This window comes from Crotalus tigris, unplaced genomic scaffold (assembly GCF_016545835.1).
Source record: "Crotalus tigris isolate CLP2741 ecotype Arizona unplaced genomic scaffold, ASM1654583v1 scf7180000018477.2129921, whole genome shotgun sequence".
NCBI lineage: Eukaryota > Metazoa > Chordata > Lepidosauria > Squamata > Viperidae > Crotalus > Crotalus tigris.
The window spans coordinates 224,961-249,825 of NW_024097029.1; the positions used below are offsets into that span (position 1 = coordinate 224,961).

Sequence of the window (24,865 nt, forward strand, 5' to 3'; positions counted from 1 at the left end):
CTTCATGGTACACTATAGGGCTGGGTCTTGTAGAGTACCTGCCACCTATTGATTCTATCCATCCCATGAGCAGGGTGGGTATCCCCTCTATAAAAACAAAACCGTGTGGTGGACCCAGGAGACATGCTCTATTGTAGTACCTGCCTTTTGGAATAGTCTTCCCCCTAAGATTTGGATGGTCCTGACACCATTGGTCTTGAAGGCCTTGCTTCCACCACCTCCCCGGTAGGGGCCACATGCTGGATGAGCCCATCTATAGTGATTTGAAACTTGAATGAATGTGAGTCAGCCTGTTATTTTATTTTCCTTTTGTGTTGTTTTTAATCTATTGGTTTTAATCCATGTATACATTGGGTGCCATATAAATTGATTGCAAATGTATATACTTAAATTTCTATTCTGCTCTATTTTCATGAACTCAAGGCAGCTTTCAAGAATAAAATTACAATTGAAAGAATAATGTTAATAATCAATAAAATATAATGGATCTGATTGCACATAATATATTGTGTGACAAAAGATGATAGTATCTTTCAGCTCAAGACTTGAATCCTCCTGGGTAAGAATCCGAAGGGATATCCCAGTGAAGGGTAGCTGTAACAGCAAAATGGCAAGATGAACAAATCTCACTTTTATTTATGTTGACAGGAATAGTTGCTAACCATTCTCTCCCCCCCCCAAACTCTGTATTCTCCTGGTATGCCTGTGACTTCTTTTCTTTGAAGGATTTTTTTTTTAAATCTGCTGAACAGATGTTATTGGTATACACTCACAATCATGTTGCTATACTCTCTGTTGGATTCACTTTATAGTGCCAAGAATTCACAATGAATTTATGCTGGTCAATAGGTTTTCTTCCTCAATAACCCTGTCAACCAATATAGCAAAAAAAAAAAAAAGCTTTAATTTCATTCATTTGCAACAGTTTGATTTACATATTCCCTGACTTTCCCTGACAATTTTCTGCAAGCCTTTGAGCGCACTGCTGTTAACTTGGAAAATCTGTTGTCTTTTGCTAGCTGCATTTGCCACAATCTTTATTTCAAATGTTTTAAAAAAGTGAAAGCATCCACATTTGAAACCACAGTCCAATTACGGATCTCCACTACAATGTTAGATCACCAAACCATTCAACTGAAGCATGGAACTGTTCTAATTCCATAAAAGTGTTTATTTAATTCCTGTGTAAATTGGACAGCTTTGGTATATTTCCTTGATTCAGCCAAGAACACTTAAGAATAATGAAGTAAACTTCATTTTCTAATTGGGGATCTTTCAGAAGCTTCTTGAACTAGTGGCTGTCCAAGTTTCGTCCCAGTTTTGATGAAGTTAACATGTGAGATCACTGTGGATATGCTATTTTTTATTCCCAAGGAATGTGGGTAAAGTGGGACTTCAACTGAGAAAAATTTAACTGGGACACAGGTTTTGCTCCTCACTGATAGATCTGGAAATAAATTAAGAGTTGCAAAAAGCACCAAAGAGATCTTCGGCAGCTTACTGAACAATTCAAGTAGTAGAGCAATTCCATGGAGAACTGAAGACCTAAAAAGCACACCATAAAAAAGTTCAGGAAGGTAATACCAACCGAATGTGTCACGGTTTGGTAAGATGCTTAACGAGCAAAAATAGGTAAGTGTGTGTGTGTTTGTGTGTCTATGTCTGTGTGTGAGAACAGTAGATTGATTGCTGGGAAAACTCTACATGTGACAGGCCAGGTTCAAGTATGTGCCGATTTGGAGTTAAAAGATCACACTATAAAAAAAAGGCAGTCCCCAATTCAAATGTGATATATGTGCAAAAACTACATTAATTACTGGTAGTCACAAGAGGATGTTTCCTATCTTCAACTACAGGCCCATTTTGACTCTACACAACAGTGGCATATTATCCAGTGGCATGGATCTAGTTTTGCCTGGGTCAGTGAAAAAAGAGCAATGTCAACTTTACTATCAATATCAAAGCTACTAAAACTCCAGTTTTGCTTTTTTTCTCTCTCTCTCTTCATGCTCTTGAGTTACCTGCTGAGTTGGTCTTGAAGTAGATCTAGCCTCTGCTCCACTTCACCATAGTTGACTTCACTTTCTGTCTCAGAGACTCCCCAGGTGACATGAGGTAATGCAGACGGATAGGCTGATTCTTGATGACTTGTGCTCTGATCTTCCTCCCAGGTTCTTCTGTCCCCGATATCTACCAGTCAAAGCAATGAATGAGAGTGAAGGTCAGCCTAGTGCAGATACTATTTTATGTCTGTTTCTTATATTTCTAACCCATGCTATAAGAAAAGGTCGCTTATCTGCTACTGCAGTCTTTAATTTGCCACCAGCACTTTCACACATAAGGCTAATTTCCTTGTGCAGAAGCCACCCTTAGAATTTTGTAGAGCTAAAGCAAGTTTCCTAATCCAGGTACACCTGGGTTTATTTCCTGCCTTGTTCCCTCTGAATGGTTGAGATTCTCACAGCATCTCAGATTCCTTTCCATGGTAGGCATTTGATGTGGGGAAGGTGGATGGATTGTGTGAATGCACAGACTACCACACAAAAGAACTACAGTTACAGGAGAATAATTTTTTTTCATGATCTCTGGGCACCAGATATCTCAGTGAATCTGAGCAAGTTTGTTGATAGAGATGCTGGGGCTAAATAAGGATGATGGACAATGGCAGCCAGAATAACTGGTCTGGGATTAAATATCCAGATATTAGTGGCTAATTGAGGTGGAAGTCTGGATCAGATTATTCTCCTATGGTGTTAATGTATAGAGGGCCCTACAAAAAGCAGCTGATAATAAAAGCTGAGCCGAGAGTGCCTGAATAGCCACAGAAATTTAAGACAAACCCATATAATCTTGAGCAAGCCTGAGGGCCTCAGTGCTGCTACTAGGACTTTTGAATGCATTTGCAAGTAAAGGGAATAAGAAATGGCTGTGAAGGACAATCATTGTTACCCAGACAATAATTAGATAAGCCGGGATTGCGCTGGTTCCAAGAAACCTGAGAAAACATATCAGACAAGCCCCTCCTTAGTTCACATGAAGATAAAGGGAGGGAGGGGGAAGCACATTCAGACGTGCCAAATTTTGTTACAATAAGAGCAGTCCTGACCTATATGGCATTTGTTTCTTAGTCTGGTTTACCTGGTAGAGTGACAGTACTACAGAAGAAGCACCTATGGACTTAGCAAGAAGCCGGGCACTCTGTGTGTTGATTGGGGGAAATTAGGGAAAAAATAGTCAGATACTCACTGTTATGTTTTCCTAAGTTAATTATTGATAAACAGCAGTTGCCCAACAATGCAATTTCCAGTCTCAGAAAACAGAAACAGATGGAAAATAATAGCTTTCCCTCCATTTATCTTTTTGCTCTGAATCAATTCCTTTGAATTATTTTCATTTCCAGGAAGAAAAGCAGAAGTATAAGATAGGAAATTTTGAAATTTCCCAAGCAAAACCCAACCATACTCTTTAGTTACACTCCTTTCCACAGACCGTAATTTCCCACGGTTGCTTGTGCTTTTATTCAGTAAAAATACTTGATTTATACTTTAAAAAAACCTGGTTTCTTTATATCAATATTTGCATATGAGCTCCCAAGGTGCACAGCCTCTTCCTTCTGTTTTCTTCACACCTTAAAGATATCTTCAGAAAACAAATGAAAAACAAGACTAAAACAAAATTTCTCAACAAGGTCAAACAATCAGCAAGAGACAGTCTGCAAATATCTGAATAAAGATGCAAAAAATTCTCTTTGCTGCCATCTATGGTCAAGAGGTAGAAGCCATGTCATCAAAAAACAAAAAAAAACAACAGTAAGCTTCACGGACTGTTCTGAAGCAAGTAAACTAACTGTAATCAACCAGGTCTTTAGGACCCTTTAAAAAGCAATTATGAAGAATCTTAGGTACACATATTAAAAGCAGGCACTTCTATAATAATAGAGCTGGCACTATGGCAGGAGTTCACCAATCCGCTTCATTTTTTTCTGGCAGTCTTTTGCACAGGCCTCTGAAACTGCTCAGAGAGTTCAGGTAAGTTCACATTCATGCAGACAGTTTTCCACTGAGAGTAGAAGTTATCGACTGTAATGCCAATATCACTCCTCACACTGGATATTAACAAGGAGGTAACACATCATTAGGCTCTTTTTTCACAGTCCCTAAAACTGATAAACCTGTCGGTATCCTATGTACCAGTATATCTCGTTACACTGTATACTCACACGTTTAGAAAATACCCACATTTTGCTAATTAATTTAGTTAACAAAAATAAATAAGAATGCTGCTGATTAGATGGACTATTATTAAAAGCAGGCAGACACAAAGAGAATGAGAAAAGACGATTACTTCTTAAGTGTCCCAAACAAAGAACAAGGAAATTTTATTTGGGTTTGTACGTGACCACAGTGAAAATACACACTCCTGAAAATAGCTAAATATAGCCCAAGAAGATTGTTTTGCTAGGTTGCCTTGGAAAGTGTTGCCATAGCTGCGAGAAATATTTCTAGCAATCAAAAGAGAAAAGGTGAGCTTCCAAATTGCAAATATATATTAGTAGCATTTACAAAGGTCTGAGTTGCCAAGAATTTATGGGTAAATGAATGACCTTATTCTCTCTCTCTCTCTCCCTCCTTCCCTCCCTCCTTTCCTCTCTCTTTCTCTTAATTTTCCCAAGGAACCACATGAGAGACTGCTGTGGAGAGCTCAACCAATAAGGTTGTGAACGTGCACAGGCGCGCACACATGCACATATATAAATTGGGGGAAAAACAGCAATTGCCTTCAGAAGAAAAGCAATCCACACAGGCTGGACAGAGATAGCCAAAGGTCCTGATGTGGCCTGGGGGGGGGGGGCGTGTAAAATGCCCAGGACTGATGTAACCTGATACTTGATGAAATGACATGGGATTAAAAACTGAAGCTCTTTATGCAGAAATATTCATGCAAGGAGAGAAATCAACAAAACACATATCAATTACGATGTGTAAAAATTACTGGTAATATTGCAGCGACAGACCTCTTGATGTTTTGCATATCTTTATGCATTTCAGTTATTCCTAATCAACAATCTTAAAGTTCTGGCAATAAAATGCCACGGTGAGATGGCCAGGAGTTAATTTATATATCTGATTAATAATTAGACAAATTTTATTCAGTGCTGATCTTACGTGGTAAATGTTTGCTCATGCTGAAATCTGGAATGGTGTCTGAAACCTAAATTGCTATATTTTAGCATCTCCTGCTTAGAGTGAAAAAAAATCATGACTACTTATGACTCAACTCTATTGTTTCTTAAAACAACAGCAAACACGATATTTTTAGAGTGATCAAACAAAACCCGGCCACCCGTAATGGCTAGCTTATACAACGTGATGGTAGCATGAGTCTTTCTCAACAGGTGAAGCAATTCAGCCGTCATTAATCTGGGTCAGAGCAATCAAGATTTCAGGCTTCACAGGAACAGGCTATTTTCAGAAACCAAACATTCAGCACCAAATGCTGAGACATGACATGAAACAAGACATGAGACTTCTGCGATCATTAGTCTAATCTTAGTTTCTTGGACAAAACTCACCAATGTATTACCAGAAATGTTTGAGAAACATTTTAGAAACTTTTAATCTTTGTATTACATGTTATGGCCAGATGGTTTCCAATGAGCTCTTATCTCATGTGGTTCAGCTATAATCTATTGACAGAAAAACTGGCTTTGAATACTGAATCTTAAATAGTGATATGTCTTGGTTCAAATAAGCTTTTTCTTACATGACAAATATGTTAAGACAGGATTGTTTTCTTCTCTTTTTTGCCTGCTCTATAGTTTTTGGCCAATTTCTGAATCTTTGTATATATAAAGAATTCCTTTTTATGACCCTATAATCTTTTAATTCAGGGTAGAGCTAGGGCAACTGGATGAAGCTGAGCGTTTACTAGCTGGATGCCCTTCCTTATGCCTATGCAGAGTTCACAGCAGATATTTTTTTCCCCTAGGAGAGAAACATCTGCCACTATCTAGGATTGAACTCTCAACTTTCTGACTGGGAGACAAGTGTCTTCACCACTAGGCTATCCTGATGCTCATCTTTTGTATATATCAACAAGATTAAAAACCCCAACCCTTTGCTGTTGGGGGTTCTCAGAACTATTCTCTGAAGTTTTGTAGCCCAGATATGGTCAGCTAAAGGATCAGCATTCTGCCATTCTCTTTTGAAGAGAACACTATAGCTGCTGAAACAGTCTATGGCTGGAAGAAATTAACTACTAAAATGTGATAAACTTAATTGCAAGGGCTATTCTCAAGGAGAGGTTTGATCATATAAAATTTTATACAATATAAGTATGATGTAAGAAAATATCATTTAGCTTTTGAATAATTTATATTTAAAGTTTAAGATATTATTTAGAAGTGTAGAATAGTTTTTTTTTGTTTTTTTTTATTATTATTATTATTATTTTTTCTTTTTTTTCTTTTCTTCTTTTTCTCTTTCTGTTTTTTTATATATAATGGAGTTAAAGTATTTAATAATTTGTTTACTGAATGTGATTATATTTGCTTGAGGTTTATTTGGGTTTAAAAGTTTTTTCTTATAAGTTATAGTTAACCCTATATTCAGCTCTGGGAAGAATGGGGGAGGGTTTTGGGGTGGGTTGGGAGGGATCGGGGAAGGGGTTTTTATTATAAAATTGTAAAAATTTATAATAATAATAAAAAAGGAGAGGTTTGATTACCAGGTTAAAAGTCTGTCTGCTTTAACCGTTTCCCAGGAGTTCTTAAATCTGAATACCTTTGGCAAAAGACTTTGCTGGGTTTACCTTTACAGGTGTGACTTTGTTGATCATTTTGGATTCTTTCTGTTGCATTTACTATTTCTTCAAAATCCAACACTGCAGCCTTGCCTAGTCCAGCTGGGTAGCTTATTATCTCAGAAAACAAAGGTTTCTGCTCATCATCTGTGGATGACACAAAAGATGATGACCTGCTTCTCTTTTCCACATAATGTTTCTCGATGGCCCGACAATGCCTGTTGTTGTCCACAGAATTCATATCTTCTTTGTCATAATCTGTTAGAAGAGAAATTATTAGGTTGATGCTATTTATTCTTGTCCTTGGGGAAATGGGGACTACTGTACATTATTATACCATTTAGCAAGCATGTTCTGTTCAGAGGATAATGTTACTTCAGTGTCTTTTTAGAGAACATGCCTGTAGGATTTACATCTATTTTCTCAAGCAAATCCTGCAATTCATCTCTAGTCCAAGGACCATGGCTGATTTTTATTTTATTTTTTTTAAAATGGTGAGTACAAATAAATACATTAAATGAGAACAAATTTTATTTGCATACAAGATTCATTTTTTTTTCTCAGCACTTAATACGTTTTGATTTTTAAAAAAAAAACATTTCTAAACATTCCTAGGAAAGAAATACATGACTTTTAAAAAAGAGAATGGTTTATTTTGAATATTCATATCAGCTTGATAATAGTACCTTACCCATTTTAACTAGAAAAAAAAAGCATGCAGGCTCTAGATTGCAATTGGGGCACTAATGTAGGTTGTATTGGGCTGAATTTTTTTCCTCTTGGCTTCTTGGGGCTCAGAATCTTTGTTCACCTCATCATACACAATTTGTGCATTTTCAAAACAACTCTGTTGTTGAAAGTAAAGGGGGTTTTTTGTTTTTAAAAATACACTTGTGAGAATGTAGGAATGATGGTATCTAGAACCTAGAGGGAGAATTTAATGCAAATGTGGATAATATTCCCAATCCATAGTAAAATTCTTCCTCTAATTAAAATAACATGATCTGAATCAGCTTTATGCTATACACATATGGTAACTTCTAAATACACATAGTCAACTTTGTAAATATGTATAGGATGTCAGCCTTAATATTCTCCAATTTATAATCAGTTTTTTATCCCCAAAACATAAACAAATCATTTCTCTCTTATTTACTAAAATGTCTATTTTGTAATATATTTAGCAATCAGTAGCTAATTTTGTCAATCTGTTTGCATTTGAGCAATGAAGCAAATTACACAGAACACTCTACAACACACGTTCCCTTCAGTCTTCATAGAAAAACAGCAACAGGTAACTCAAGCTAGATCACAGGTCGGCAACCTGCGGCTCCGGAGCCGCATGCGGCTCTTTGAGCCTTCCCCTGTGGCTCCCAGCCTCCTCTGCCTTTGCAGAGAGAGACAGAGAGAGGCAATTGCACTTCCCTGCTTCTCTCTGTGTGTGTGTGTGTGTGTGTGTGTGTGTCTGGGTGTGTGTGTTTTGTGTGTGTGTGTGTGTGTATATATGTGTAAAAGAGAGTGCACTCACATTGTTCTCCGAGGAGCTGAAAAGCTTTCTGGGTGGAGCTCCTCCCTTTGCTGCGTCTCAGCAGGAAGCAGGAAGGGCAGGAGAGAGCTAGCTAGCCCAGCTAGGCTGACTCAGGAATTCTGGGAGTTGAAGTCCATGAGTCATAAAAGAGACGAGGTTGCCTACCCCTGAGATTGTTGGAGAACAACTTGAAGCTTGCCAGGTGAACAGCAGATGGGGGGGGGGAGAAAGAGAGAGAGAGAAAGAGAGAGAGAGAGGGAGGGGAAGAGAGAGAGGAAAGAGAGAGAAAGAAAGAGAGTGGGGGAAGAGGAGTGGCAGACCAAGGGCAGAGAGGGAGGGAGGGAGAGAGACAGAGAGAGAGAGACCCTTTTGACATCTAAAATGAAGATAACACTGCATATATCCTTTTTTTATCTGTGTGTGTATGTAATTTTATTCTCTTAAAGCATTCTCTCGGTGATCATTGTTTTAATAGTATGGATATTCCCAAGAGTCATATTTTTACTTTTATTTTTAATGTGTGTGTGTGTGTGTGCGTGTGTGTGTGTGTGTGTGTGTGTGTGTACACACACACACATACACAAACACACTCTCTCTCTCTCTCTCTCTCACACACACACACCTATAATAAAGATAAAAAAGGATATATGCAGTGTTATCTTCATTTTAGATATCAAAAGGGTTTTGCGGCTCCCAGTGTTTTGTTTTTGGTGGGAAACGGGTTCAAGTGGCTCTTTGAGTGTTTTGGGTTGCCTACCCCTGAGCTAGATGATTATAGCTCAAATTTGTGATCTCACAAGGCTTGTTTAATACAGTAGAAAATCTTCATCTAATAATTTCAAGAAGTGCAATTGGATGATCCATGATAGTTTGTTCCAAATTGTAATTGCTACACGGACCTCTACCATCCATGATGCTAAAAACATATTTATTAGTTCATTTAATAAATAACAATTACCAAGCTTTCATTATTCCCCGGCTTTACTATTTGAGGTATCAATCTCATTCTGCATAACAGTATGGGCAGCCTTGTTGGAAAAGGATTATCACAGTCATCTTGTGATCAAGACAATACCTGACCGATTTTTCCTTAATTTTCCTCCTTAATCATGGCCAGCAGGTATGTGATAGCAAATGACTGCACTCTCTGCTCTGAAATACACAACTGCCCACCTTAATTAGCTTCCTATAGGCAGGTTTAAACAGCATGTTGCCACTTTATCATTGCTCTTTAAGTATGTAGATGACCATCTACAGCAGGGGTCTTCATACTTGGCCCTTTTATGACTTATGGACTTCTACTCCCAGAATTCCTCAGCCAGGCACGCTGGCTGAGGAATTCTGGGAGTTGAAGTCCATGAGTCATAAAAGGGCCGAGTTTGAAGACCCCTGATCTACAACTTTGCCCTGTCACTGGTAAACCTAGAATGGTATCATTGGTTGTCTATTTATCTACCCAACTTTTAAGCACCAGATCTACAATATGTTTAGAAGAAAATATTTTAGGGCAGACTCATGCTTATCTTAATACTTATAAGTCCTGATTCATCCCAATCAAAGGAGACTGAATATGGATTATGTTAGAGATCATCAACAGATGTATATTCCTTTGCTTATTTATTTATCTATCATATTTATATAGCTGCCCATCTTACACAATACAGCTATGGATGGTATAAAAAATACATCATAAAAACCAGCCATTAATAAAATTCTTTGAAGAAGAGCATCAGTTTGGATTACTAAAGTACCAAAGTAGCAGAAAAAGATATTATTATAAGCAATAATATTATAGACATTTCAATAATTCACTATTTCCTTGTAATTCTCTATTCTTCAGTATCAGTACTCCTCTAGAATTATATATGAAGGAACAGATTGATTATGTATCAGTCAAGCTGGTGCTGACTTTTAGTAACCTTAAAGATATTCTTTAGGAAGATCAGTCCCTAATCTGATCCTTCAAGTTTTATATCAAGAAATAGGAAGTAATTTTTTTTTTAAAAAAAAAAACCAAACTGATGCTATCTGAGATACTCTACAGGATAAAATACCCAAAACAAATAAAATTCCTTTAATGAAAACTTAGAATAATTTAATTAAGGAGAAGCTGAAGGGTACATGAAATATGAGAAACTATACTATTGCTAGTATCAGAAATAGTATTTGTGAAAGATGTCTACAGTTTAAGATCTTTTATATTCTTCTTTTAATGCTGAACAAACTTTTCTTCTGAAGCAAATCTGCAATACTGAATTAACTGCCTTATTCTTGGAAAATTAAGTGGCCAAGGTACTAGAGGTAAAGGATGAAGGGAAGTATGCATTATCTATGTTTTGTATGAAGCCAATATAGAAACAGTTGCTATAGAAACTACTGCAGTGAGAAAAAAGCTAAGATTTCAAAGAGGTACTAACCTCTTCAACTTCTGATACTTAAAAAAAAATGACCTCATAACAAGGGTATCACAGAAATAGAAGGAAAATGCATATATCTGCTTTAACTGATTAAACCTAAATGTTATTCATTGTCATAGTCACAAAATCTTTCCTTTCCTGGTTAATTCCATTTTTTTTGTGGTCTCCTTTGTGTCATTTTTTTTAAAGATTTAAAAGCCTCTTGGATCAAGGATCTATTCCATCATAAAGTTAAAAATGACTAACCGGCTGAATAACATTACATGATATCTGAGATCCAGATGTTCCCTATTCTCTGGAAGGCTGTTAACACCTGGTTTTCCCCTCAGGCCTTGGGCCAGGATGGGAGGTACAGCCAGCATTGTGATTTGGGAGGATAGTGATATAAGGTTGGTGCTGATGGAAGGATTTATAACCTTGTTATTTTATTATTTCCATACCTGATGGTTCACTTTATCCTAATATGGGTAGCAACATACATTGGCTACATGATGGCAACATGAATTGAACAAATAAATAATATCTCAGGATTACAAAGTTCACTTAAAAGGGAGAATGCCTCTGGAAAAAGAGCTTTTTCTAAAGTCAGGAGTGTTCTCTTTCAAGGGACAAGCATTTTATTTTAACCAAGTACATTTTAGTTTTAATACGCTGTTTGCTTGTTCCTGTGGATTTGATTGGTTGACTGACTGATTTAATTCAATGCTGCAATCAAAAAGACTTTTGGTGGCTTATGTAGGAAAGTTACAAATTAAAACATTTACAGTAGAAAAATAAACAAAATTATAATACGATTGTGCAAAGGTAAAACCATATAAAATAAGAGAGGAATAAAGATAAAGAAGAGCTGAAATGGCAATATCAAATCTGGTAAAAGCTCTATGGAACAACTCAATCTTCAAGAGTTTACAACAGGGGTGTCAAACTCAATTTCATTGAGGGCCGCATCAGCATTGTGGTTGCCCTCGGGGGGGGCGGATGGGTGTGGCAGGATGGGTGTGGCCTACTGGGTGGGTGTGGATGGAGTAGGTGTGGCCTACTGGGTTGGTTTGGTCAGCTCTACATCGTTCATGCCAAGGGTGCCTGTGGGGATCTGGGCAGGAGTGGACAGATCTGAGAGTCTCTGGCAGAAGGGACCGGGACCGGGGCAAGCCCCAAGGCATGGTCCATTTCTTCATTCCTCACAAAGGGTGACATCTCCCCAGCATGCATCCAGGGGGTGGGGCCGATGCAGCAGGGGCTGGTTCCTAGCTGTTTCTAGACGGCATTATGGAGCTAAGACTGAATGCGTTTCAGCATAGATGGCCGCCACAAAAATGTACATTGCCTCCTGGCCGGCCTGGGCCAGGGCCAAGGCAGTGGGGGTTGTTCCCTCACTGTTTCCAGGATGGCTTCGCGGGCCACATGAAACCACTTCACGGGCCGCATCCAGCCCCCGGGCCTTGTGTTTGACATGTCTGGTTTACAACAAAGAGGGAGCTAACCTGACCTCCTCAAGATGGCTCTTTCACCATGCTAACCTGACCTCCTCAAGATGGCTCTTTCAGCCCCCCAAACCTCCTGAAAGTCCCAAATGCCTTGGTTTTTCCTGGTTGATCTAATCAGTCTGGCCAACACTGACTGGAGCAGAAAGTTCTGCATGTATCTGAGTATCAAACTATAAAGAGTTTTATAGGTTAAAATCAGCACCTGGTTATATTATGTGGTACCCAATTCTGATATGATCTAAAACAGGGGTCTTCAAACTTGGCCCTTTTATGACTTGTGGACTTCAACTCCCAGAATTCCTTAGACCCCTGATCTAAAATGTTGACAGTTGGTCTAGATGTGAAATACTTCTGTTTGTACATGGCACAGTAGAACAAAAAGCAACATAAGAATAGCAAAACTGAGCTTCCTGGAGGCAGAGAAAGCAAGAGCAATTTTGATATTTATGTGTTCTCTGAAAGGGAAGTTAAGGATTGCTTCTTGAAATAGTGGATATATAGTTTGCCCTGGATTCTTGTTCCAACAGAGTCTTCACTGTTTCATATTATTTATTTGCTTGTTTTACAAATTTAATCTGTCTTTCCTTTTACAGATGGGCAAGTCTGGAGTCAAACCAAAGAGTTAGTTTTTGCTGACTTCCACTGTTCTTAGTAGTTTAGCAGGGTGTAGCACTTGGAGAAGTGAAGTCATAGTAGTAATTTATGTGGCATCCTGAAAAAAAAATCTATTAAAAATTCATAATGGATATAGGACAGAAAGTTACTTTTTCTTCTTCGGCATGTTTTAGTATTTATTTAGTTACTGAAGGTCACCCAGGGACATAATCTTGGGGGAGGAGGGAGAGAGCAGTTTAAATAGTTTATGAAGGCATTTTCTTGACAGATTTTGTTGCCTTTTTTCTTTTGGCTTCATGCTTTAGAGATGCCCTTTGATGAAAGAAAACACAGTATTTCTTCTTGAATAGGATATAGGCAACTTGGCAAACAAGTTTTATACTGCATCAGAAATACATTAAATTAGAATTATAGCGCAATAAAGTGAAAGCCCCAATTGTTTAATTTCATTAACTTTGAAATTGCACATAATGTCTACTTAGCAATAATCACCACTGAATCCAGTGGAGGTTATTCCCAAGTAAATGTGCGTGGAAATGCAGTAAAAGAAATTTAGGTCAAATAGGCATTTTTGCCAGATAAAAAGATATTAGCTCTATCTGTGCACTAAGATGTTTGAGCATACTATGATCATCTCTGAGTCTTAGATACATTTAGTATAGGTTTATATCATTATTCTTTCAAAAACATCATTTAGTTTATGAAGGCATCCTTACCTTTCTCCATGTCACTTTCAAAAGACAATTTCCTTCTTCGGAGTTTACCATTGTCTCCATCTGAATCATTTGTGGTCTGTCGCCTTATTGTGAGATCAGCCTTGAAAAAGAAGACATCCATATATGATAGATCATAGACATATGACTTTATTTATACAATTCTTCACTAGTTTACTTTGAGATGAATCCAGAACTCTACTGTCCATAGATGGAAGGGTTCCTTCTAAACACAGAAAGCTTTTGAATCATGGAGAGATATGAAATGGTCTCTCTCCTACTTTTCCTAGGAAGAATAGAATATTCCAATGCCCAGCATTTTGTCTATATGCAAAAACAACAACAACAACGAAAGTAGTAATTCCTTTTCTGAGTAAGTCTCACATTAGATGTATGGATGATATTGAAGAGATGATCTTGAAGATTCTTTTTTAAAAAAGAATGTTAATATCAGCACTGGAATACTAATTAACATCCCCTCTACATCTTGTTCTCTGAGTAACTATTTAAAGTTGTTTATTCTTTTTTAAATAGAGTGTTCTCAGAAATAAGCTAGTGAAGAAAAAACTGAAAACAACCCCTTATAAATTGCTTATTTCAGACAGTAAATTATAATTAGCTATGATGTTTAATTACACAACAGTAATAAAAGTTGATCTGCATAAGCATAAAGCAGACCAATTATATGCCCTTTCATCTCTCTCTAATTCTTCCTTCTATCACTGAGCCAATGACAGAGATGTGACTTTCATAGCTAAAAAAGCAGCTTTTCTTTTGGTGACTGCCATTTCTTCTAATATTTAATTATTTCTGCTCTTTGTCAAGAATTTCTGAGATATACATAGTCATTCTTCACTACACAGAAACAGAACAAAACAAGAAAACAAAACAGAATAGTAGATAGAAAGCAAAAGGCTGATCACCTCTGTCTTCTCAATACAGGAAAGATGAAGGCAAAAGTTCTTAGAGAAGTTTACCATGGTTTGCCCTTGCCTCCTTTCTAGGGCAGAGAGAGAATGATTGGCCCAAAGTCACCAGCTGTCTTTTGCACAAGGTAGGATTAAAACCCATTGTCTCCCAGATTCTAACCACTACATTATACTAGCTCTGTAGATGCCATTCTCTTGGTAAATCATAGACTCGTATGGCTGGAAGGAATCTTGGAAGTCTTCCTGAAAAATGGTTGTCCAATCTTTTCTTGAAAACTCCCATCAATGGAGTTTCTTGTATATCTTAAAAATATTTATAATATTCTTGATAGGAAATTTCTCCTTAGTCCAGATTGGAGCTCTCTTTAGTGAGCTTCCACGCATTGCTTCTTGTCCTACCCTCAGGTGCTTTGGAGAATAAGTCGTCCCCATGTATTTAATAATCTCATTGCTCATTAAAATACAGATTACAATTTATAGCAGTTTTGCCTTTTGTGGATATCCTCTAGATCAGTATTTTTCAAACTTGACAACTTTTAAGATGTGTGGATTTTTAAGATGAACTCCCTAAATTCCCCACCCAGCACCAGATGTATGGATTTCAGCTTCTAAAATTCCCTAGCCAGCTAGGGAACGCTGAGAATTTTAGGAAATTGTGTTTAAAGATATGGATAGAACCCACATTGGAGATTTACAAAATGGTTATTGAACTTCTGTTTAACCTAACTTTTTTGTCTGACTTTAATTAAAATTTTAATGTTTCCCTGTTACTCTACAGATTTCACTAGGTCTAGTTAAGTGCTCCTCAATAATGGGTTTTAAAAAGATATATAATTTAACTCTCACTTAATGAGACCTTCATTCATTGCGTCATTTGCATTCATATAGTAAGTTCAGCCTACTTCCTTTTTGGATTGACATGAACCTTACAATTTTTTTCTATTCTTCCTCTTGTTTGGAGACTAAAATGAAAGTTAGCACATTTTTTTCTTCCCTAGAATCTTTATATGATTTGTAGAATTAGGCCTTTTGGATCCTCAAGAACCACCCATATAGTTTACAGGAAGCATCCTCAATACATGGCTGACTAGTATCTGCCTAAGTGAATTTAATGAAAGGGAGATTACCTATTTCTAGGACATTTGATTCAACTATCCAACTGCTTTTATTGCTAGGTACCATTTTCTATCAATTGTCTGGAATCTCCTTTTTTGTAATGCAAGTTAAATATTTTTGCATCCTGCGTGCTGAAATAAAAAAGAAAGGTCTTGATCTTCTATGTGATATCACATTAGAAGAGTACTGTCATACCTCCTCTCAAATGGCTTTTCGTACAGCTAAACACAGCAAGTTCCTTCAATTACCTTTCATAATTTCTGGTCCTCCAAAGGCAATTGATGGGAGTTTTCAAGAAAAGACAGTATCCTCCTATTCCAATTCCACTGAATTCTGCTTAAATGTGTGGTGCCAAGAACTGGATTCAGGGCCTAAAATGGGGGTTTTCCTCAGCAGCTGGTCACAAGATGGAAGTGGGAACCATAAGCAGCTTTTCTTTTGCTTTCCCAATTAATTGACTAACAATGGGCATTAAAAATACATCTGACTGTTAGTCTTCCTTTTTTTCTTTCTGCTTTCAAGAAGCAGGGGAAAAAATTGGAAAACAGGGCTGTGACAGGATGTTCAAATGAGGAACAACCTCATTCAGGAGAGGTACAACACAACAAGTTCTAGACTCCAAGGTGCAGATGGCAGGGAGCAAGGAACAAAAAACCCATTATATAGAAGCTGTTTAAATTGTGGGTGTCTAAGGAAAAACAGCCAAACTGTGCTTAACAAGAGTAACATTTTGCTACTTATTGGAATTCAAATTGACCACCTGAAACATCTATAGTGCTGTGCTGTATGGATAGGCATTGGAGATACATCTAGCTTGTACTGTGGCTAGAAATTGAGATGATGGAAACAGGAAGAAGGAGGAGGAAGAGAAGGAGAAGGAGGAGGAGAAATGTACTGTATGCAAACTGAAGCAGAGACTACACGTAATGAGAAAAAAATGGCTAGTAGGATAATTTAGGTAGTAATCTAGAGCTATTACATTATAGATAAATAGGGAGGGGGGAGAGAGATAGAGGGAGAGACTGAGAGTCATTGTCTTTACTGAGATTGAATTTCAGATTGTGGATACATTATTTCGAAAACTGAGGCATGGATAATCTTATTTATAATGACCTTAGTTTCTAAATAAGTCATGTAACAGAATTGCTGATCTTTTCTCTGCTGTATGACTGCTTTTTTCTAACATGTATCTATGTATCAACCTATGTATATATCTATGATCAATATATCTGTGATCAAGCAGCATGTTCTTCATGCTCTAGTCCTTTATCATGAAAATAAATAAGCAATGCAAAAGGAGAGAATTTTACTAGTTTTTTTTGCTAATATTTATCTTTCATTATCAATTTTTATTATGGCCAGAAGCTATATTTTTCCTTCTTTCTTTCTTTCTTTCTTTCTTTCTTTCTTTCTTTCTTTCTTTCTTTCTTTCTTTCTTTCTTTCTTTCTTTCTTTTATCTTTCTAGACAATTTGTAGATGTTGTTTTTGCCTTAATTTCATCAAGATAGGAAGAAGGGAATGGCAAACCACTTCTGAAAACCACTTGCCAAAAATGAACAGAATAAAAAGAAAATCTTCACTCTTATTGGGAAATGAGAAGATATCCAAACTCTATAATGAACATACTTTTGCGTTTTCATGTCTCAAGTTGAAAGTGAGTTCTAAATTGGTGAGAAACAGGTCTGAAAATTCAGGATACATATCCAAAACCTCTAATAAGTCTTCTCGCTGGATTTTATGCAAGTCACAGTAGGTTAGTGCTCTCACATCTGCATTTGACTTTCCTGGTTTTGCATAAAGATGGACCATCTCTCCAAAAATGTCATTTTTGCCTGTAATAGTAATGGCACAGAAAAGCATAGTAATTATAAGAATTCATATTTGTCTTTCTCCCAGAAAGCATAAAAAAAAAGAAAACAGAAATGTCTAAAAATGATTGTTTAACCACCGGTTATTTATTGTCCTATAAAAAAATTTTCTTTCTGGAAATCTCACTAACAAATCAATGCAGGTATAACAGAATAACACAATCCACTGTGATTAAAGTCTTTCCCATATTTACTTAATGGATGCCATTTTCTGCAGAAGGTTGTTATTGCCTGAACAGAATTCATTGGGCTTTTAGCTGTGGAGATAAAGCTGCAATTATTTATGATCCTCATAAAAGATCCTTGTAAAACTTTGGGAGGAGCATATGATGATTCAAACCCTTGAAAGTAAGGATGGTTGAGTTCTGAAGTCAAGATGTGTGCTGGAAACATGATCCTTCTATCAGGTATTCATCAGATTCCTGTGGGCAATAATGGCAATAATTGTTGGCAATCCCTAACACAGAGGTTCCCAACTCCCGGTCCGTGGACCGGTACCAGGCCGCGGCATGCCAGCAACCGGTCCACACAAGCCCTATTCGCGAGATGCAGACAGCACACAAAACCACACACTCTCCGGTCCACAGAAAAATCTTTCTCCACGAAACCGGTCCCTGGTGCCCAAAAGGTTGGGGACCTCTGCCCTAAAGGATGAGCACTGAAGTTTCATCACTGTTAAGGCCTTTTTGTGTATTTTGTAATTCGGAATATCTAAACTATGGACATGTATTTTTCCACTAGCATAATAGTAGTGTACATCTGATCCTAATGTAATTCAAATTTAATTCTGTTTTGTTAAATTATAGTAGTTGCCTTTCAGAGACTCAGAACCTAGGGCTGTTTTAACTGTTTGATGTAGGAGAAGAGCAGGCAGAGTGGGAGGAGCAATTAAATGTCTCCTTACAAGCTTAGAGTTCTTGTTTGTTCTCCACAAACAATCCAGATCCAACCTTACTTGAATTCCATTGACCAACAGAATTCAAGAGAGGTTGGACTTACATTTGTGGCAATGTAAGGACTCTAAGCTGATGACATATTTAACTCCACCCCCCAGCTCTGCCTGCTCTTCTCCTCACAATGACATATTCCTTTTCTCTAAATTTTATGTAATTTACATTTTATGAAAAAAAGGGTTCATATTGGATTCAGTACGATATTGATGCATATTCTCTTTTTATTCATTCTAATATGCAGTACCGATTCTGCTCTTGGAAAGGAATCTGATCAAACCGTGAAACATTTCCATATGTAATGATATTTTTGAATGCTTACCAAGAATTGCTACAACCATGTCATTCTTGAGGATTTCAATGGAACCTCGGGAAAGGAAGTAAAGTGCAGTCAGAACATCGCCACAATGGACTAGTGTGTCCCCAGGAGGTGCATGAGTTGTCTTAAACTTCATAGCCAGAGCCCGGAGACACCCTTTACTCGCCCCCTCGAAAGCTTTGCAGTTCTGAAGTAAACTTTGGTTGAGGTGGAGACAGATATCAGCTTGCAAACATTCTGGAAACCCCTTTAGGACCTGATGAAGATAATGTAAGAGTTTAGTACAACCAAGCTGCTTGGCCTATAGTTTGGGAATATAATTTCCTTGTTCAATCAGGTGCCAAATAAACTGGCACAAGATCTGTAATACAACGGAGATGAAAATATAATCAGAAATTTGATTGGCAGCACCAATAGGGGCAAAAGCATTCATGTTTGATCTAGGTTGCAATCACAGGATGTTCTTTTAACTAGCTGGATCAAAACCATCAGAACTGGACTTCTCTCTACACATTATAACTCACTAGGACATTGGAAAGAGAGGAGACTGAACCTTATGGGACATGATGTGAGAGAAGTGGGATGAATCATGAGTCATGTGAAGGGAGTAAGATGAAAAAGATGTATGTTTCAATGACCCAAAGACATGGAGCCAGCTTGTGTTGGAAGAAAGAATAATCTAATCTTATGAAAGGAAACCAATTAATGATGCTGTAATGTATTGAGGTGAATTACTTGGAATTGTTGAAAAAAAGGTCATAAGACTGTCAGTTAAGAGACAGACTTGCTGTCTACATGCTAATTATCTTGTGCTAAAACAGGAACTAATACTTGAAACCTATTGGCTGCCACCTAGTGGTTGAGTGTATAAATAGGGTGGAGCTGCAACTATTCAGGCTTCTGTTTAAACCTTTAATAAAGAGTTGTTTGTTCACCTGCTGCCTCGTCGATGCCTCACAGAACACCAAACATAATAGTGGCGATGAAGGTGGGATGTGCTGAGTCACTAAGGGGGTAAGCCAAGTGACGACACCTTGGTTGGGACCACGTTTCCCCCCCATTCCTGCCAGTATGAAAACACTAGAGGAAGAGTGCTCCCAAGGAACCGTCCCTGGGAGATTAAAGAAGCCTAGGCAGCACAAGGCATTGCAAGGCCGAAAACAATGAAAGCAACTCACCATGGTCAAACTCGGAAAACTCTCAGAATTCGATGTCGCACATCCAGAGAGGTGGAGCTCGTACGTCACGAGAGTCGAGAATTACCTTAGAGTCAACCAAGTTTGTGAAGATGGCTTGAAGGCCGCAACGCTGCTGTGCGTCTGTGCCCAGGCGACGTTCGAGATCGCCAAAAACTTAATAGCTCCGGCGCCACTTGAATCTGTTGCTTATTCCAAACTTAAGAGAATGCTCAAAGAACACTTTGAGCTGAAGCTATCAGTCATCACCTGGAGGCACACCTTCGAAAGAAGAGACCAATGACTGGATGACTTGGCTGCCAAATTCATTGCTGCCCTTCGTCAAGCAGCCTGACCCTGCAAGTTCAAAGATCTTGAAGAGAGGCTGCGAGACCACTTAGTGTGCGGGTTAAGAAACAGGAATCTCCAACAGAAATTGTTCACCAAAGAGACTATTTCATTTCAAGATGCCCTAAGAGAAATCACAGCCAAAGAAGCTGCTGGGGGAGCCGTCAAGGCCTTATGGCTCTCCAGGAACATTCCCTGTGCAGAGGCCATCCATCAGGAGGGCGCTGAGAGGGTCGAAGATTCTGAATTGGATCAAGAGATCGATCGGTTACAGCAGCCACCAGAAAGAAGGCCACAATGAGCAGTTGACAAGGCAGTTCCCTTCTCTCGATGTGCGGGGTGTGGAGGCCGACACAAATGCACGGACTGCAGGTTCCGCACAGCAACGTGTCGGGCATGTGGCAAGCAAGGCCACATCGCTGCAGTCTGTCAGGATCATCAGAGAGAGAGTCCACCAGAAGAGTTTCCCTGGAAAGATACCGGGCCCCGGGGCAACAAAGGGTGGGCTATTGTGCCACTAGGAGGAGCGTACTTAGAACAGGTGCCCATCATCCTCTTAAGGAAAAATTGCAGCTCAAAATCAAGTTGCAGGGAGTTCCACGCAACATGAAACTAGATACGGGGTCCGCATTATCCATAATTTCCCAGGGGACTTCCAAACACATTTGGAGTCATAGCGGCAAAAGAGTTAAGCTCAAGCCGTCGAACCTTGTGTTAACTGATTTCCAAAACTCCTGAGTAACAGTCAAGAGGGAAGCTACACTCAGGGTGTACTTCAAGGAATTTGAGGGCCCCCCTGGAAGTCATAGTAGTTGAGGGCAACTGCACAAGCCTCATTGGGCTTGATTGGTTTGAAGCATGGGAATCAATGTAACTGGAATAAACAGCACACAAGCAGTGGACTTAGCGGCAGTTTGCCGGGAGTTTGCTGATGTTTTTAGCCCTCACTTAGGGAAATATAAGGGTCCTCCCATAGCTCTTTGGCTTGATCCTGCCATAACTCCAATACAGATCAAGCTGCGTAGAATGCCCTTCGCCCTCAAGCAGAAGATCGATGCAGAGCTGCAGTCAGGCATCCTGCAGCCACTTGATAGCAATCAATGGGAAACCCCCATAGTTACGCCACTTAAGGCCAATGGAGAGGTGCGAATATGTGCAGATTACAAATGCATTATCAATAGTGCACTCCAACAACATGCATATCCGGTGCCTGTAGTCAGCCACATTTTGGCATCAGTACAGGGAGGTCGCATCTTTGCCAAGTTAGATTTGGCTCAAGCCTATCAACAACTGCCGGTGGATGATGCCATGGCGGAAGCTCAAACCATAGTTACTCACAGAGGAGCTTTCAAGGTTAAGCGCCTACAATTCAGGGTCAGTGTTGCCCCAGGCCTCTTCCAGGGAGTGATGGAGTGCATGCTCAAGGGTATTCCAGGTGTGTGCCCATATTTCAATGATGTCTTCATAGCTGAGGAATCAGTCGAAAAATTGCCAGAACGGCTCAAGGCCGTCCTTCAGCACTTCCGCAAAGTGGGGCTGAAGCTGAAGTGGGAGAAATGTAAGATTGGGGTAGCTTCAACTGAATTCCTTGGTTTCCATATAGATGCCCAAGGCATTCATCTTGCTAAATCCAAGCTCAAAGCAATTCAGCAGGCCCTCAGTCCAAAATCAAAGGGGGAGCTCCAAGTGTTTCTTGGACTGCTCAATTTTTATCACACCTTCCTACCTCACAAGTCCACAGTAGCAGAGCCATTACACCAGCTCTTGGACAAACATGCACAGTGGAAGTGGACCAGTGTCCACGATAGGAGCTTCTCAGCAGTCAAATCACTGCTGTCTTCAAATTCAGTTTTGATGCATTTTAACGAAAAGCTGCCTGTCTGCATTGCTTGTGATGCATCACCATATGGGGTTGGGGCTGTGTTGAGTCATTTAATAGTTGATGGAAGGCAAATTCCAATAGCCTATTACTCGAGGACCTTGTTCTCTGCAGAGTGTAATTACGCTCAAATAGATAAAAAGGCCTTGGCCATAATGGCAGGCACCAAGAAGTTTCATGACTATCTATATGGTAGGCCCTTCACGGTCTTCACAGACCATAAGCCACTCTTGGGATTGTTCACAACAAACAAGCAAACACCCCAGATCATATCCCCTAGGATGTTGAGGTGGTCAATTTTCCTGTCAGCGTGTGATTATAGTTTGATTCATAAACTAGGTAGAGAAATGGGCCACGCAGACGGCCTTAGCAGACTGCCTCTGCCGCAGTTAGAGCCCTCTCCCACTCCAGCCTGCTCGATCCCGCTCCAGCCTGGCTATTCAGGACCTGCCTGAGTCTCCCCTTAATGCAGGGGACATTGCTTCAGAGACAGCTTCAGACATGACGCTGAGCCGTGTGCTGAACTGGGTGCTCACAGGATGGCCAGAAAATAGTCCCGGGCCTAATTTTCAGAGTTTCAGCAGGAGGAAGGATGAGTTGTCAGGTGGTAGTCTTGAACTCACTGAGGACTTGAGTCTTGGAGTCTCTGCATGAGGGACATCCGGGAATGAAGGCACTCACGTGAAGCTACCTTTAGTGGCCTGGGCTGGACAAAGATATTGAGGCTCAGGTACACAGCTGCATATGTGCCAGCAAGCTAGGTCAGAGATGCCCCATGCACCTGTCCACCAATGGGAAACTACACATGCCCCCTGGTTCAGGATCCATATCGATTATGCAGGGCCTTTCCAGGGACAACTCTTCCTCTTTGTGGTGGACAGTCACTCCAAGTGGTTAGAGGTGGCACCTGTCCCCACCATGACTGCTGCCAGGACCATACAAGAACTGCACAGGATTTTTGCCATACATGGATTACCCAATGTGATAGTTTCTGACAATGGGGCCCAGTTTACTGCTTCAGAATTTCAGTCCTTTTTAAGGGCAAATATGATCAGACACACCATATCAGCCTCTTTTCACCCAGCTTTGAACAGCCAAGCAGAGCGCATGGTCCGAAAAATGAAGGAATCCTTAAAGCGGATAGTGTCAGGTAACTGGCAACACAGACTGGCAGATTTTCTACTCTGCCAACGTACAATCCCATGCACTTCTATGGGCAGAAGCCCAGCAGAATTAAGATAGGGTCGGTGTTTGATCACAAAGCTGGATCACTTACATCCAGATAGAGTTGCCTGACAAGCAACACAGCCAAAGGCACCACAGCACTTGCAAGTTGGCGACCCAGTCTGGGCAAGGAACTACGGGCAAGGAGCATTGTGGGTGGTAGCTGTGGTTTGTAAGGTGACTGGGCCACTTTCTTACGAAGTGGTCCTGGAAGATGGTCACGTGCTATGCAGGCACATTGACCAACTGCGGCGGAGGTTAGCAAACCGGCCAATAACTCATGACTCTAGTGACAGTCAAACTCAGGAGCAGCATGATGGCAGTAGTTCATGACAATCTGCCAGCGACGGTGGAGCTCTCCGACTAAGGGACAAGACTCAAGAGTCTGGTGAGTCAGTCCCAACCACTGATACCACAACCAATGGACAGTACCAGCTGACGGCTCCATTTTTGGGACTGGTGGACTCTGTTCCACCTGTGGACACTGGCTTGGGTCTACCAGGACAGCCCAGCCACAGAGACTTGAGTCTACCCATGATAGATGGGTCCCATAGCCCTTGTCTTCCAAGCCTAGCAGGCGAGCTGACCGACCAGGGGCCTTGAGCTGTTCGGAACGGGTGAAAAGGCCACCAACATATTTAAGGACTATGTTCAAGATATGACCTTATGAATTATCTAGGGGAAAGGGGTGTAATGTATTGAGGTGAATTACTTGGAATTGTTGAAAAAGCGGTCAAAAGATTCTGTCAGTTAAGAGCCAGACTTGCTGTCTACATGCTAATTATCTTGTGTTAAAGCAGGAACTAATACTTGAATCCTATTGGCTACCACCTAGTGGTTGAGTGTATAAATAGGGTGGAGCTGCAGCTATTCAGGCTTCCGTTTAAACCTTTAATAAAGAGTTGTTTGTTCACTTGCTGCCTTGTCGATGCCTCACAGAACACCAAACATAATAGATGCTAATGCAATTCTTCAAAAAGGGATGTTTTACTTTTGCACTGGCTTTTAAGGAAATCCTTCCATTTCCTCCCCCTCACCCCCTTGCCCCTGGGCAGCACTGATTCAGGCCAGGCCCAGGAAAAGCTTCCTTTTGAAGTTGTGGGTCCCTGATGTAGGAAAAGTGAACAGACAGAGGCACACATTTGACTTTGCTTAATTTGGAGGTTTATGGAAGCAGCGGGACATCTATTATTTGCTGCAAAGGACCAAGCTTGATGTAGGTTAAACGTCTCTGCTTTTAGAAGAAGCAAAGAATGTTTTTGATCGTGGTAGAGATGGATACTGATTAGTGGAATAGCAGCAGGCAGGATCAAGGAATCTGCTTCTTCCTTCCCTTGCTCCAACCTTGATACCAGCAGCCCTTTGATGCTGCTAACCTGCACTGAGGCACTTCCTTTGATTGCTAATGGTAGCTTAACATGAATTATTTTATTAGGTCTGGTTCAAGGGAAGAGAAATCCACTCCCCCTCTGCCTTCTGTGATTATGAAAATGAT

At 39.7% G+C, this 24,865-nt stretch overlaps 1 protein-coding gene across 4 annotated transcripts in view; it reads right to left on the reverse strand.

The window, feature by feature from the left end:
* The window catches only part of KCNH7 (potassium voltage-gated channel subfamily H member 7), a 327,609-nt gene that overhangs the window by 23,528 nt on the left and 279,216 nt on the right, over positions 1-24,865 (reverse strand). For 3 of the 4 annotated variants that reach the window (XM_039352779.1, XM_039352780.1, XM_039352777.1), the window contains 5 exons: positions 18,748-19,000; positions 17,234-17,439; positions 13,565-13,664; positions 6,811-7,059; positions 2,022-2,190 (listed from right to left, as the gene is read on the reverse strand). In XM_039352779.1, the coding sequence (XP_039208713.1) occupies positions 2,022-2,190; positions 6,811-7,059; positions 13,565-13,664; positions 17,234-17,439; positions 18,748-19,000 (977 nt within the window). The remainder of the gene's footprint in view (positions 1-2,021; positions 2,191-6,810; positions 7,060-13,564; positions 13,665-17,233; positions 17,440-18,747; positions 19,001-24,865) is intronic. The other variant, XM_039352778.1, reaches the window with a different exon arrangement.